Below are 17250 nucleotides of genomic sequence, written 5' to 3'. Positions count from 1 at the left end.
GCCCCGCCCGGCCTCCGTCTGCGCGGGGCCGCGCCTCCCCTCGCCTCCGTCCCGGGCAGAGCCGCAAGCAGCCGCTTCCCGCTGCGCCGGTCCTGGACTGCAGCTTGCTGGCGGCGAGGGCAACAAGCAGCGGCATCTTGGAGCGTCTTCTTTCCCGAGTGCCCTTTCATCTCTCTGTCCGCTCCTTTCTCGTACCTGCAGCCTTCCCTTCTCCTTCCACTCCTCCTACCTTATTATCTCTCCTTTTCTTCCCCTCTCTTACCATTTTCTGGTTTTGGTGTGTTTTTGCGTTCCTTCTCTTTCTTCTTCCCCTATCCTATTCTTTTTTGGACCCTCTTCGTCTAGTGCCTCTTAATTTCTTGATTTCTTCTGATTTTTTTCCTTGGACTTTGCCTTGTCATGTCAAGATGGAAGTCAGGCATGACTGGCTCTCCTCATCCCCCCATGAGGGCTTCGAGCAGATGAGGCTGAAGAGCAGACCCAGGGAGCCTTCCCCAAGCCTCACCAGAGTAGGTGCGAACTTCTACAGCACTGTCAAGCAGCAGGACTACAGTGCCAGTGTCTGGCTGAGGAGGAAAGACAAACTGGAGCACGTAAGCCAGCTTCTATTTCCCCCCTTTTTTTTTCTTTCTAGACCTCTGTCTAGCTACTCTGTTAGGCTGCCTTTCTTCCGGCTTGGACCCCAGAAGAAAAGTCTTGCTCCAATAACTGGGCATGGCATTTCCCAAATAGCAGAGAAAGGAGCTACTTAGAGGTCCCAGACTGGTCAAATCTGAGGTAAATGCGATGTCAGTACTGTTCCCAAGCCACATGCAAGTCAACTGGAAATATTTTTTAATGTTCTTGTCTTCTATTCCCGCAAATTCAGCACTGATGTGGGAGGAGAAAGATTGGGATGGTGCAGATGGAGGTTAGAGCATTATCTCATGGTGATTATAATGTAGTTCTAGAACTGCTGAAAGAAAATAGCTTTTTTTAAATTCTAACTGTGATTTTCCCTCTCCGCCCTTTCTTTTTCTTCTTCTTTATGCATAGGATTTTGAAAATATTCAGTCTATGTGGGGTAGAGGAGATTTCCTTCAAGACGTCTATTTCTGCAGCACTAGTATATGACTTAACTAAGTGTGTTTGGGACCACAGAAGAACTGATACTGTGGATAGCCCTAGTGAATATTTAATGAGATTTTAAGGTGCTTCTAAGTATTCCTGTCTTAGATGATGTTTGAAAGCATTTTTCATGTTATTTCTATAACAGCAAGGAAATGGCTTGAGATGACCTGCATACTATGTAAGAGTTTTCTGAATAGCTTATTAGGTGAAACCCATTGTTACAGTGTCCAGTACAATCAAAACAGGAAAGTAGCTGCATTTACAGGGATGCAAAAGAAATGTGGATGGGTTTGCATAATGCAACAGTCTGCCATTCTTCACATTAGTGAGCAATTTGCAATCACAGTCACATTGACTTCAAGATGCACATAAAAATATTTTTTGTGTTACAACCACCTGAAGTCTCTTTGGATAGCAATGGTCTCATTACAAGGGTAAATTGCCTTTATTACATGGAAATCCTAGATGGCATGGTAGAGTCCTTTAAAGATGAAACCTGAAAAAAGCTCCTCTATCAACTAGTTCATGGAGTATTACCCTCCCTTCCCACTAACCTGCAGAGTATTTTATCCCTATTAGTGAAATCTTAAACTTGAGTTGTTTACACTTCCGGGGAAATGACAAGAACTGACGAACTGTTGGAAATATCACATTTCAAATGTTGAATCCTATCTGCCTTCTTACACGTTTGTGATTCTTCACACTAACAACAAGGCTTCACAGTAGTAAGCTTGTAAGCAGAGTATTCTCCCATTGTGAATCAAGAAGAAAGGTCAATGCTTTATCTCAGCACAGCTAAAACATTGAAAGCACAGAAATCTGAGCTCTGGCTTTTATAACAGGTTTTTGCTATACGTGCTTACATGTTGATATGTGTTGTCAAATGAATGATTATTAGTTGGGGGGAATAATCTGCTAACAGTTTTATAGTAACTACTGTTCTGGTAGCTGAATATTAGCATGTACAGATATCTGTGTTTTAAATCATACCACAATATTAGCACGGACAAGGACAATAGGCATTAACTTGTCTGAAGATCACAACTGCAAAACCTTTATTTAGTGTGTGGTTTGGTTGGAATTGGTGGGTTTTTTTGGGATGAAGTCGATATTTTATCACAATAGTAATCTTCAATAACCCTGCAGCATTGGTGTGAAAAGCTTTTTCTGTAACCAGTTTGGTATGAATGCATGTTCTTCTGGGGGTTTTCCTCTCATTTGATTCATTTGATCCAGTTATTTTTATTTCCAGAGCCTATTTGAATAATGTAAAGAAAAAAATTGGAACACTGATATTTCTTGCTTGCCATGAAGTATTTATTTAATTGACATTTATTGTGGATACCCTGCAGTACGTTAGATATGCCAACAGTATATATGTGAAAATACTTAGTTGTTATGATTTAAGGTAACTGCATTACTCACGACTGTTGTAACAGACAGGGTATTGGATAGCTCCCCTTAAGGAATGTAAATAAAACATGTATTAATTTCTAGATTGTATTTTACTTAGACAGTTTTGGAGTAAGGTTGTTGTTGTTTTCTATTTTCAGATAAATCTTTGAGGGTTTTGACTGTTTTCTTGTCAAAGAAGTTATTTCCTACACTCCACTCTTCCACTCCAAAAGACAAGCCCATTTATTTGAGATGCATCATTTGAATGGTATAGTTATTGACATATGATAGCTTATGGCCGATATTGGATAATGAAGATACACAAACTTCATGAGGTGGATGCAGGACATGAATAACATTTCATTGCATCTCCCTCTGAGATATAATCACGTTACTTGATATCTAGAAAGAAAGTAAACATATGAGTGAGCATTTATGGAGGCACTGATTTTGAAAATATGTTGTCATAAGTTTGATGCTGCATGACAGAAATAGGTAGAAAAAGGGTATATAGTGAATGTAAGTCAAGTTTCGTATGTACTCTTTAGGCCTTGTGGAGGGGGTTGGTTTTTGCTTCATTGAAATTATTTCTTGAATTGATTTCAGTGTGGTTGTAATAGGGATAAAATTGGGCCAATATATCTTGTATGCTACTTCCAGTAAAACCTAGTAGACCACAGTAGATATAATATATTGACTTTCGTTAAAGTGAGTAGCATGACTAATTCAGGCGCGACACTTCTTATGAATCCATATATAGTTTGAGGGACTAAAAAAACATCATCTGAAGCCAATTTTTATCAAATTGTTTATATTTTAAAAAATCAAATACACAAAAAATTTGTTTCTAGATTTCAAAACTGTAACAAAGTTGTGGGTTTTGGTTTAGGTTTTCTTTTTTTAAAAATCTCAATTTGAAGAGTGTGGCAAAGAGGTTCAAAACTCAACTGTTGCCATATCTCTTCTAAAAGCACAGAGCAAGTTCAGATGCACAAATACATTACAGTTTCTTTTAAATTGTTCAATACTTAATTATTGACCATATGATTTGACCATAGAGGAAGTAAAAATCTGGAATGTATTGTTGGCATCTTGCTAATTGATTGTTCTTCAAATAGATCTAATACAGTGTCTCTTCATTGACTAATTGTTTAAGTGGGTTATCTTTTTCCAAGTGGCAGTAACACAATTTGTACCATACAAGATCTGAACACAACTCACCCTGTTTTCTTTTGTAAACTCAGATGCCATATTTAAGATTAGATGGATCTGCTATAACATGTTTAAAGAGATGCCAATGAGGAGTTTTTGCTGAAGTGAGGCCTCAGTGTACATGTGTGCTGTAACTAATGTGTCAGAGCCATACTTTTAATGGAGGAACTTACAAGAGGTGTGAGGACCTCTGAAATTGCAGATGTAACCACAGTGATGTTGCAAAGATTTGGCTGAAATTCCTGCAGAGTTGAAATTGTCTGGTTTCTTCATATCTGCTTCAGCTGGTTCCTCCTGCTTTTTTGTGAAGTTGTTTGCCTGGTACTGGAAGTGTTGGAGTGAAAACTGTTGTGTAAAATATTCTTAAACTCTCCTTTGCATAGTGTTTTTTGTTTGTTTGTCTTGTGTAGTCTGTTTTAATGAAATGTGAATTGGTTAAGAGAAAAAGGAGGAGGAGGAGGTAGGGATGGGGAAAAAGAGTACCTGATAGCCTTTTAGCTGGTGGTAGTTACCTATATCTGGTTTAATTTTCAGTGGCTCTCCATCATGTCTTTGTATTCTTTAGTAATGACAAGCACTGTATAGCTGCTTTCCTACCTCATTAAAGAATTCTAGAGAACTTAATTTTAAATAATCAAAACTTAAAACAAAAGCAGAGTAGATTTCTTTTTAAGCTACAATAGATATGCTTCAAGCTTATATTTTTTTTTTTTTAATGACAAATACAGATATTCCTTCTCAAAGATATAGGGGTAGTCTTTCTCTAATAAATTTCAAATTTAATTATTTAGTTAATTATGTTAAAACATTTTAAAAATTGTTTGCTTCAAGACTAAAACTTTTTGGGAGACCTGGTATCAGAACAGTTTTATTTCGTGGAGATCCTCAGTCTGTTACCTTTAGTATTACCACAATTAGGAGAAGTTACTTATAATTCTTGCATCATCTCTTGTTTTTACTTAAGTTCAGATCTTACAAAGATCAAAGGCAATGTTGGAATGTTGGTATTTTCAGATTCTAAGTACTCTTGCTTAGTACTTGAGAGTTGACTTGACCAGTTGATGTTACGCAGCTGATCACATACCGCTATCCCTTTGACCGCGTTGCTACCCAGAGAGAAAAGAGGCTGTGAGGCAGAGGGAGGGCAGTGTCGCGTGGCAACAGAGGCAGATATCTAACATGCAGATATTGGGCCTAAGACAAATTACAACACTGCCCGACAAGCATGGCTGTGGCACTTCTCAGAGCCTCGTGACCAAATTGGAAATAGAATATGATTTTATTCACCTGTCAGAACATCTTTATAAAAGTTGAAATCCCAAATCCAATTCTGCCAGTTAATTTTTATTATTGAAAAAAGTAGTATTCCCTTAGGCAGCCTTTTTTTAATCTCTTCTTTCTTTTGTCTTTTCTTACAATGCAGAAAATTCTTAACAAAAACATTGTTGGACAGTTTAAAATCGCATTTCTGCTCTTGCATGTAAATTAGCACAAGTGTTAAAAGTCAGAGGACAGATTTATAGGCTTCAGAATTTGACATCCTAAGGATGGCAGAAGACACAATGTACATAGCTATAACCTGTAACACGTAAACAAAGAAGGTGGGCATAGCTTGATGTAAAGCAGGTAACAGGAGTAGAACTCAGTCAAGCCAAATCAGTTGCTGGACAGATCCAACAACTTTTAACTTAAGGGAGAATAATAAAAGGATCCAAAGGAGAATTCAAAAAATCATTAAACACATTCCCAAAGCAGCCCCTGTCTTGCAGTAAATGCAAACATGTGGCTTTTTGAGTTAAATGAATTGCATTAAGCAGATATAAATAATTTGTCATTTGGAACAATGTCAGATACCAAGAAGAGTGGAGAGCACCATGTATGATGGTACTTAACTGGGGACAGCTCAGAGGGTTCTAAAGAGTTGGTTTCCAGCATTTGGAGCTTTTTGATGGCATGGTTGCAAATCTCTGTCTGGTCCTGGAGATAGATATCTATATTTAGATTTCGTCATTAGAATCAAGGGAATAAACTCCATTAAGTAGAGGGACTTCAGCTTTTTCTCAACAGAAGATTGACATTTGGAATTGCCTGCCTACAACAGTCGTACTAGCATGGGTTGAGGTTCTTGCTGAAGTAGTAGCATGCAGTTCACTTCATTGCTGACAGACTGTGTGTGGAGGAATTCTTCTGTTGAAATGCTGATTTCCTTGAAGGTGTCTTTCTCTAGTAATATTTGTTAGACAAACATAATTAGAGAAAATACATATTCAGAGCAGTGGAAAAAGGGGACCAAAATCATTGAACAGTGTTGGGAAAAATACTGAACAACATTTTAGGGCAGAAAATGTAAAACAGTTTATTTTGAAAATTGTATGGGGAGTTTGAAATCCCCATTGAAATTTGAAATCTGGAAGGGAAAGAATAACTTACTTCAGTAGTTACTACACATAAAAGTAATTTTGTATTGCAAAGCAGTGAAAATATGTTACCTAATAGTTCTTTTTTCTCTTTCTAGTTGTGGTGGGTTAACCTTGGTTGTCTGCTAGCTGTCCTCCATGCCTCTCTCTCTCTCTCTCCCCCTCCTCAACAGGATAGGGGGAGAAAATGAGAGAAAATATCTTGTATCTTGAGATAAAGACAGGGAGATCACTCGCCAACTACTGTCACAGGCAAAACAGACTCAACTTGGGGAAAGTTAATTTAATTTATTGCCAATTAAAGATAGGGTAGGATGGTGAGAAACAAGAACAAGACTAAAACCACTTCCCTTCCCCCAGCTCTGCTTCTTTCCAGGCTCAACGTCAGTCCTTTGTTCTAACTCTTCTGCTGCTTTTACCCTAGTCCCTCAGTGGCACAGGGAACAAGGGATTGCAGTCAGTTCATACCACTTTGTCTCTGCTGTCTCTTCCTCCTCTCGCTGTTCCCCTGCTGTGGTGTGGGGTCTGTCCCATGGGACACAGTCTGTGTCAAACTGTTACAATGTGGGTCCTCCCCACAGGCTGCAGCTCTTCAAAAACTGCTCCACCATGGGAGGTACGTGGGGTACAGTCCTTCAGGAATGGACTGCTCTAGTGTGGATTCTCCATGGGCTGCAGTTCCTGCCAGAAACCCTGCTCCTGTATGGGCTCCTTTCCAAAGGCCACAGCTCCTGCCAGAGCCTGCTCCTGCATGGGATCTCCACAGGCTGCACCTTTCTTCAGGACATGTCCACATGTTCCAGCATGGGGTTCTCCATGGGCTTCAGTGTGGGTATCTGCTCTGGTGTGGTCCTCCACGGGCTGCAGGGGAACAACCTACTTCATCATGGTCTTCCTGGGTGGCAGGGGAATCTCTGCTCTAGCACCTGGAACACCTCCTTCCCCTTCTCCTTCACTGACCTTGGTATCTGCAGGGCTATTTATCTCACATTTTTCTTGTTCCTCACAGCTGCTGTGCAGCATTTTTTACCCTTTCTTGCGTATGTTATCAACAGAGGCACCACCAGTGTTGTTGATGGGCCCAGCTTTGGCAAGCAGTGGGTATGTCATGGAGCCACCTGGAACTGGCTGTGTCCAACATGGGGGCAGACTGTGGTCTCACAGAGGCCACGTCTGCAGTGCCCCCCCTGCCTCTCTGACACATAGCCATGTAAATCCAATATACCAGTCTTAGAAGCTACTCTTCTTTCTCTGAGAGAAGAGAAAAACTTTCAACATTGCATTAATCTAGTGCATCAGTTCTGACGATTTCAACATCAGCCACTTTGAAAGTCCAAATCTCTGAAGCTCAAATTAAAACATTTGAGAGGTATAGTCACTGTAACAGACTTAATTTGTAGTGTCTGGCTTCATATTGTTGCACAAGAAAACAAAACAACTCGAAGTTTCAAAGTTGCACTTAAAATTGATTTATATATGCAGGTATAAATTTAATTCAATCCATTCAAGACTTTAGAAATGAAGTTTTCTAGTTTATGAACAAAAGACCTAAATCTTAGGATATGTTTGTTCCAGATTCTAACTGCAGTGAATATATGGGAAAAGCGCTCTTCACTGCTATGCCTTTCCTAATGCTACCAGCATTAAGGAAAATCCAAATTTGTTTTTTGCTACTGTCATCCCTTCTTTCTGTCAGCGTTGACCATCCTTGTTTAAGGTTTTTGAAACAGCATCTTCAGAAACTTGCAACTTAATCTTCTTGTCTGTGACACAAACAAATACTCTGCAGTGGTTTGGTCATGTAGCAGACCATTGACAGTAACATTTTTAAAGATCACAGGGTACTTAAAACACTAGGAAAATTATCCTTAACGAATATCTCCTCACAAATGCAATCACTTCTCTGTCTGTAGAGGATGCCGAAAGAAGCTAGTCTGTGGCTGAATGTATGTTTAGGTTAGGCCTTCTTCCATTCCAGAACAAGGAATGCTAAAATACTGCAGTGAAAATCTCTTTACCAGACTATCCAAAGATGGAAACAACAGACTAACTCATGCCAATGATTAATAAAACCCATTTCGTTGCCATTCAAGATGGGAAGCTATATACTTTTAATCATTCCTAAAAAAGAAAGTCCTGTGCTGGCAATTAACTCCCTAGATGTGTCTCTCCTGATGGACCCGTTTCTTGAGCGATGTGCTTATGACTGCCCACCTCTTGCCTTGCTCTTTTTGTAACATTATTTAAGGTCTGATTCCCAGGCCTTTTATGTAGTTTCATTACTGACAGGAAAAAAACCCAGGTGTCCTGCTAATGTCTTGGGAGGTCCACATATCCTCTTAAACTGAGTATTCCTTCTGTCATGTTTCAGAATCTGAAAGGAAGTTTCTTAAAATGACATTTAGTTGCTTTTTTTTTTTACTTTTTGTGTTACTAGATTTTGTATTACTAGATGACAGCTGTTAGAGTGAAAAAGTATAACATTAATTTTATAGTGCAGTGACACTCCTCAAGTGTCTGCAATGTTTTGTAGTCTAAGTGCACAATCAAGTTGCTTGCAATCTGTCAATCACAGTTCTTGAGAACTGGTGTAGATTATTTATATCTAGATTAGGCAGTAGGTACATGCAGGGATCTGTATCCCCTAATCAGCCAAATCGGAGACCTGTGCTGCTGCTTACTCATGACCTGAATGCCCAGGTTTCCGGAACGGGAGAACAATGAAGTGAATATGTACTTAGGAGTTATCTGGTGAGGATGCACTTGAGCCATTTATTGAGAATTGAGGCACTGGTCTTTAGCGTCATAAAGGAAGTAAGTTAGCCTACTGTTCCCTCAAAGTGAGTTAAATACTGGGCTTCTTGTGATTGTCTGATTATCTACTGTGCCTTAGTGGGCAGAAGGGCCGCTCAGCTAAAAGTAAAGAAATATGTGCGGGGAGATAGGAGAACCTCGGAAATTCAGCAGGAGGAAAAGGATGACACATTGGTGCCAGTGAGGTGAATTAATTTAATCAGAAATTAACTTTTATTAGATCACAAACTTATTCCTAGTTTGTTCTAGACGCTTATCCATCAGGACTTAGTCTGGGGTTTTTTTGTTGGTCTTTTTTAAGGTTTGCTTCTCAGAATTCTTTCACTTTTATAAAGGTTTTCCAAATATAACATAGGATTTGAGTATTTTTAAAGGGATTCAGCTTCTTTTGTTTTGATCAATGCACTGTGTAATTTAACTGTATAGATAATATCTAGCCCTAGACAGAGAAATATCAGTGGTAGTTTTAGCAATATTTCATTGGCTTGCTCTCTGAACACAGAGATAAATTTACCTATTTTTTTCCACTTTTGCACATCCTATAAACCCTCTTCTCTATGTGCAGTATTTGTAGGTTAATACAGTTGTGCATTTTATTAATTTTTCTTATTAAAATAAAGAATTAAAAAAAAGTTAGTTCTATTTCTGACTGCATGATGTCAACATAATTACCTGCTTGTTTTATAAGTTATATAGTTATTGCAGCTCATAAATGCTACCCATTCTAAATTTTGTTGCTATTTGTATTTCACTATTTACAGTTGTAATGAAATGTTTAATGGAATAAAAAAGCTAATGTATTTGAAAATTGCTACTAATAAAACAATGATTCAGATAATTCCTGCCATTCTGATACATTAAATAGGCTGGATTTTCCCAGGGCATTTTAAACTGTTTGGAGCAGAACCAAATGTGGAGCAGTGCTGAGATAGCAGTTGTGACCAGTTTAACTTTCATGATCCCATTGTTACTGCAATGAAGGCATATTTACTTGGGGTTATACTCTAAGTTGATTCTGTAAAAGCTAGTATATGCTGTAAAAAGCCTATCATAACGAGCAGATGTCTATTTGACATGTTTTTTGAACCACATGAATGAGTAAAAGATAGTAAAGTCTTCAGCGCTTCCAGCCGCAGTAAACGTGGCATGTCTCGCTAGTGCTTTGCATGTTACAGAAATTGTGCTGCTGCTGCCCATTAAGTTCCATGGCTGATTCTTTCAAAGCATGAGTTTTTTGATGAGGGAATATGCATTATGTGTATTGAACAAGCTTCAGGTGTTATCTCAACAGAGGCTACCTACTTACAGGAATGGTGTTAAAGGTTGCAGTGATTTGAACCCTACTTCCTCAATGCAATTTGAGCACTTCTGTTTGATTTTGTTCTAAAGCCATGGTAAGGTCTCCATTGACTTCACCACTATGGGTTTAAGTTGTATATGAGCTCCTTGATCCACAGTCTTTTCTCAGCTTAGCTCTCATGGGTTTGGGGCAAAAAGCAAGTTCAATATATCATGCTAAGCAGTTGGAGGAAATATCTGTCTCGGAGTCCTCACCTTTTCTCGAGCTTTAAGTCTCTGGATCATCAGACTAATTGCTGGATACATTATTTGAGAACACTTTGCAGTTCGCATAGGGGAAAATCAGAGAAGCATAGAATGGTTTGGGTTGGAAGGGACCTTAAAAATCATCTAGTTCCAATGCCCCTGCCATGGGCAGGAACACCTTTCAGTAGACCAGGTTGCTCAAAGCTCCATCCAACGCTTCCAGGGAAGGGGCATGCACAGCTTCTCTGGGTAACCTGTTCCAGTGTCTCACCACACTCACAGTAAAGAATTTCTTCCTAATACCTAATCTAAATCTACCCACTTTCACTTTAAAACCATTAGCCCATGAACTATCACCACACTCCCTGATGAAGAGTACCTCCCTGTCTTTCCTGTAGGCTCCCTTGGAAGGCTGTTATGAGGTCTCCCCAGAGCCTTCTCTTCTCCAGGCTGAACAACCCCAACTCTCTCAGCCTGCCTTCATAGGAGGGGTGCTGCAGCCCTCTGATCATCTTCATGGCCCTTCTCTGGACTTGCTCCAACATGTCCATGTCTTTCTTGTATTGAAGATTCCAGAGCGGGATGCAGTACTCCAGATGGGGTCTCACGACCTTAACAGGCTATGAAAAGGACAGAAGGCATCCCAGTATAACAGATGGGATGTAAGAAACAGTAAGGTCTATGTAAGCATGCAAAAAATTATATAGATCCAGTTGCCAGTTGTTTCAGAAGGGAGAATACAGAAAGAAGTCAGACAGGTGCATGTGGAATTTCAATTATCTGCCAAGACTAATGAATGGATACCTAATGAAAACTAAGAAAAACAAAGCTACCTGTGAAATTATTTCTTTGCTCCCAATCAGAATATTCTGTTCCTCATTAGAAAGTATGGGTGAAAAAAATGCCCATCATGCTAAAAAACAAATCAAACCTAAACTGAAATATGATCTCAGTTTTATGAGAGCAAGCATCATCATATGTTTTCATGTTTTGTGTTCGTTTAAGAGGAAATGCGCATGTGCTTTAATGATAATAATTGAAAAAAAAGATAATAAACCTGTTGCCTCTTGTGGAAAATGAATTAAGTGAGCGAATAGAATGTGCGTGAATGTGACTGGTGGCTACAATAAAGATGGAGACTTTTATTAAGTTCTGTTATTTCCCCATAGTTGTTTATGTGAGAGGACCCATAAGCATCTAGAAAGGTTTGTGTTTCTGGAACACTAAGAAAAGTGTTAGACCCCAAGTGATAGACCACTTCTGAAATTAGATTAGAGAGATTCTGAAACAGCATCTGTCCTGTGGCTTTCTGGTGGCTGCTGACAGAAGCTGGCCTGTTTAACCTCTTTGTGGGCAGTGATAAAATAGCCAGCATAAATTAGGGTGCGAAGATGAGTGGAATAGAATGTTAGGGGTAAAACTCTGTCTGGACCTGAACAGCTCTAAGAGCCTATGCAGTATGATGGGTGGGGATTTTCTGTCTTTATAAATAGAAGTTGATGCGCATTTGTAACCTTGTGATGTGCGTTCACTGTTGCCTGCTGCAATAAAGTAGTTCAAAGGTTTCAAGCCAATGGGATGGCTGAGGTAGCAATCACACTTTTTCCTTTCTTCCCCTGAATCAGTACATTCGATAACTTCTTCCTGCTTATTAAAGAATTATCTTATGGCCTGCAGCAATGTGTTTGGTCCTTTAAACGATAATATTGAACGTATGCTATCTGCTGACCTTTGTGGTCTTTGATGCGTTATGGAAAAGTAGTTTCCCTAAGTTTTCAACAAGATTTATAATGCAAAGTTCTGGTAGGATGGTGAGCCCGTCCTTCAGTCACAGTTTGAAGCATTTGCTAAACTTTGCTTTTTCTCCGTGTGTCTTTTAATGGCAGACCAGCATGTTTTGCAAAGAGTTTATTTTTACTATTTGCTAGATAAAAGGTCATTTGGAGTCATGCATACAGTCAGTCCTGTGCGTAAGTGCTGCTTAAAACAACATGGAATTAAGTATATTCGTGCTGCCTCTATTGGATTTGTGATTTTTAGATCCCCAAGAAGATGCATCTTTTGAGCAAGTCCTGTTACATCAATAAAGATTTGACAGCCACCCTGCCTGGTGCAGCTGATGGGATGGTTCTGAGGAAACACAACTTGAAAATGAATGGCTTAAAACAAGTAAAGAAAAAGAGCACCAATGAATGAAAGCCTAACAATTTTGAAATTATTTGCAATTTGAAACTATTTTTGGAGTGATTGGTTTGTAGAATATGACTTATATCAATTCTGTGATGCTGAAGACTGGTGCTTATTTGGGTTCCCGTGAGCGTCAAAAGATATCAATACACCAAATGCTGTTTCAGGCCCTTACAAGTGAACATGATTTATTGTATGAATAACAACAACAATTCCTTTGGGTCTAGCATGAAACAAAGTCTCCTAAGTGTTTTGGAAAATGTTACCCTTTTGAACAAAGCAATTTCCTTTGTAAATGTGAGCTGCTGTCCCTGCAGACTTTTGTTTCAATTTCCTATTGGGCATGTGGCAGGCAGATAGCACCTAACCCTTTATGTGTTATTTTATCCTATTTTATGCAGTATTGTTCTCTCTGAGCTTTGTTGTCGTGGCTTAGTTGCATCAAACTCCTGCTGCGGAAAGCTGGAATGTGCCAGCCTGTATTCTCTGGCTGTGTGGTATATGGCTGTAATGCACATCAGCCTAAATCAATTTGTTTCTGCAACCATATGACAGCTGAAACCTTAGACTGCTGGAAATTTCAATTTTTAAAAAAATATTTTTTCTTCAGTTTATCCACTTTGTTCCCCCAGTCTGTCTGTGCTGGAGCTGTTCCAAGGACTGTGTTTGGCTTTAGATAACTGCTGCTTCATATCCAGTTTTTAAAAGCTACGGTATTGCACAACTGTTTCCCTTTTTACTTCTCTAAGGTATTGGACTTACCACCCAAACCAAGGCCTTTGTTTTTTCCTTTTTTTCTCTAATTTAATCTCATCACTTATTTCATGAAGTGAAATTTCACTTAATTTTTAAATTATTTTTCTTTATGCCCTTGTCTCCACCATGCTGCCCTGCCCCCTGAACTTCTGTCACAAATCGACAGCCCTATTTTGGTATTGCATGCCACCTTCTGCAATGCACCTCGTGTGGAACACCCAGGGGAAAGACGGTGAGCGAAATATATGTAGGATTTGCAAAATTACAATTATCTTACAAGGTTTACGTGTAATTTTTGTACTGGCAGGGTAGCACTTTCTGAAGTTTTTAAGTGATTTAAACTCTTAAGTCCTGAATATGCACCTTTGAAAACCTTGAAATTACAATGAAAATGGAAGGTTTCTGAGTTGTGTGACAGTTTGAGTTGGGAAACAGCCTTGCAAGTGCAGTCTATAGATCTAGTAATATAAAAGGCAATGATTACACTAAGAACAAGAAAAGCTTTTGCCACCAGTGTGACTTTGTTGTGTCAGCCAACAGTGTATTCTTTCAGAATCTTCTCTCCATGTAATTAAATGAGAGCTCAATGTTTTCAGTGCAGCGAAATAACAAGCAACTGTACCATTGTACCTTGAAAGGGATGTGAAAACTTTCTCAGTATCATGGAACCTGTTTTTCCAGAGATTGCCGGCTTATTTTTATTTAGAGAGTGCATCTTTTGAAGTTAGTTTGTGCAGGGAGTAAATAGGATTTTCTCTAATCTAGGGAGAAATTTGCAGCAGATGTAGAAATGCTTGTCTATTATAGGAGCACCACTGTATAGTAATACTTTCTGATTTACGGGCCACAGTACATAAGACGCACATAAAGTATTTGAAATTTCTGTATGCTTTAGCTCTCAAGTTACCACTGGATGTTGTGTTTATGTTGTTTTGTTTTTTTAATACATTGCTTAAACAAGAGGGAGTGGTATTTTTGAAAGACTGCAAGATCCCTTCCTGTTTGGACTAATCTGGCTGACTGTATTTGAGCTGTTGCTTTCTATGATTTCTTTTTTGATAAAAGTCTCTTCCCAACAGCTATTTGTGATTTTATTTTATTTATTTTTTTAGTGCTTGTTTCTCCAGTATTTAGAAGACTAACTTTTTTTTAAAAGAACCTTTCAAATACTTGTTGCTTTGTTTATTCACTTTATGATTCTGTTTGTCATTAGATGTTCCCAGTTTATTTCTGGACATCATTAATTTTTGATAGCATATCTGGCTAATTTCTTCAGGCTCTGAGCATGGAAGTTCTGACTTGAGTATAATAGCTTTATGAGGAACCAGATACTGATGGGTGTTTGATTATTACCACCATGATGGAAACACTTTCCCAAAATACCATTCTGGATAATAATTGCATGTCTAATTAGAGACATCACAATCGTGTAATCTGAAAACAACATAACTGCTCTTAGCGGCCTCTCTTCTGTGAGTTATGTTGGATTTATAGTAGCTTCTTTTAGCCCTTTTAGCCCTACTAATTAAGTAGACTTAATTAACTTTAATTACATGTCTATATGTGTGTATGCTTTTAACTATTGAGATTGATACTGTAACTGGTAGGTTTGTTTAGTTGTATTTATTGCATGTTAATCATGCATTTTGTTGTTTTTTCCCTTTTTCGTTTAAACAAACAAAAAAAAGGGCTTGGCAGCAGAAAGGAAGGTTGTCATATTGTTCTGACTACTGTGCTTTACAGGCATGGGGAGATGAGTGATTTTTAAGATCAACTGAGACATGAGGCCTGGAGAAGCTTTTAGGGTGTAGAGGTGGGAGAAGCAGAGAAGTAGAGGAACTGGGAAGCTTGAAGGAAATTGTAGGCTTGAAGATTTCTGAAAGGAGCAGAGAACTTGCTTGTAGTAGGATGATGATAGAAAGATAGAACTCTTAGGGCTCTGGAGCTGAAAACATGAGTGTTCAACTCAGCCTTTGAAAGCTTTTGGAATGGGTAGCCAAATCAGAGGAAAAGACCTGCCCTGCAAAATGATAGGGGTAGAATTTATGTTCCATATTTTTCCATGCAGTGGGTTTGAGTTCTGGGTTCTGTATTTTTGTGCTAGTAATGAGAAAGAGAGAGGTGTGGTTTTTTGTTTGGAATTTGTTGACTGTTTGATTTTGTCTGTTCTTTTGGTATACTCACTTTGGTATACTCAGTGATTTCACCTGAAGCCTCTGGCTGAAATGAAGCTCCATCACGAATGTCAACATACAGATTGGCCAAATGTTGTTGCAAGACAAGAACAGGAAAAGCAACTTTTGTGCTTGACTCCTTGAAATAGTGAGCTCTAAAAACATACATGAATGTTGATGCAGGGATTTTTTTTAATTTATTTTTTTTTGGTAGTGTAATAAATGAATGTATATTTGAACAATAGACTTCAATGTCTGCCTGGGGCATGTGGAGTCATTGGCTCATTTAACTAGCTTCTGTTACATAGTGAGTAATGTGGGAGCTACACAGACCACCAAAAATGGGAATATGAAATATTTAGACTGAATAGGAGCCACTCTTGCTTTCCAAAACCTGGAAGTATTCTAATTGTGAGTTAATTTTACCAAAATCCCACTGCAGCTGACAAGTTCTTTGGTATTTTTTAATTGGTTTAAATTTTTTACTTATTTGCAATTCACTGTGTATGACTAGACAAAAATAATGCTGTGTTCAGCTTGCTTTTTCTTTTTTTTTAAATGTTTGCTATCTTCAGAGAAGGCACATAAATAATTTCTGGATGGTTATGCTAATGCTTTTGACATAAACCTTTTAAAATGGACATTTGCACAAATATTTCTGAGGTGAGCTTTTTCCAATCCAAAAATGCCCATTCCAAATGTCTGTATGTGTGGATGTCACCTGAAAACACAGGTAAAATAAAAATGGGGCTTTTTTTTTTTTTTTAAATTTTGATTTTCATACATAATGAAAATCACCTGATTTGTTTAAATATTCTGAGATGCAGTGGTTTTAGTTTCTTTCTGCAGTCTTTATGTCAGGTAAATTGCTACTGATTTATGTAAAGATTCAAGTAGTTTTCATACCATTTTGCAAAGAAAAACTGCATTAAAAGTGGAATATTTTCCTGAGGATTCTAAACCAAGACTACAGATATTAAATAATATTTTTTTCTTAGTTATTGGCTACCTGTAAGGTATCTGTAAGGTTGTTACACTATTTGAAGCATTTAGGGAGAACAACACAGTCACTTCAAATGTAATTTTTTCCATGTGACTAACCCATTGCATTCTATGACTAGTCTCCATTTGTCATTTGAGTGACAGTGCTGTCATCCACATGAAATTCTTTCCTTTCCATGGTGTTTTATGAAGATATAGGTAATATGGATAAGACCATCAGGTCCAATGGAGACAAGTGTTTTAGGACCTGGTATTGCCTCCAACTACATGTTTAGTTTGGAGAAGAGGAGGCTGAGGGGAGACCTCATTGCCCTCTACAACTACCTGAAAGGAGGGTGTATAGAGGTGGGTGTTGGACTCTTCTCCCAGGTGAATGATGACAGGAGCAGAGGAAATGGTCTGAAGTTGCAGCAGGGGAGGTTTAGATTAGATATTAGGAAGAATTACTTTACTGAGAGAGTGGTCAGGCACTGGATCAGGCTGCCCAGGGAGGTGGTGGAGTCGCCATCCCTGGAGGTATTTAAGAAACGTGTAGACATGGCACTTCAGGGCATGCGCTAGTGCCCGAGATTGTTGGTTTGTGTCTGTTTGTGGGTGGGTGTGGTGTGTTGTGGTTTTTTTGTTTGTTGTGGGGTTTT

General features: G+C 38.6%; 1 protein-coding gene across 1 annotated transcript in view; it reads left to right on the top strand.

Moving 5' to 3' along the window:
* The first annotated feature begins 407 nt into the window (after positions 1-407).
* The window catches only part of PLD5 (phospholipase D family member 5), a 181363-nt gene continuing 164520 nt past the window's right edge, over positions 408-17250 (top strand). Inside the window, exon 1 of the mRNA XM_074168561.1 lies at positions 408-593. Coding sequence (XP_074024662.1) covers positions 408-593 — 186 coding nt within the window. The remainder of the gene's footprint in view (positions 594-17250) is intronic.

This window comes from Numenius arquata, chromosome 2 (genome assembly GCF_964106895.1).
Source record: "Numenius arquata chromosome 2, bNumArq3.hap1.1, whole genome shotgun sequence".
NCBI lineage: Eukaryota > Metazoa > Chordata > Aves > Charadriiformes > Scolopacidae > Numenius > Numenius arquata.
Note: the sequence above shows the minus strand (reverse complement) of the source record. Positions and strands in the feature narration are given on the sequence as shown.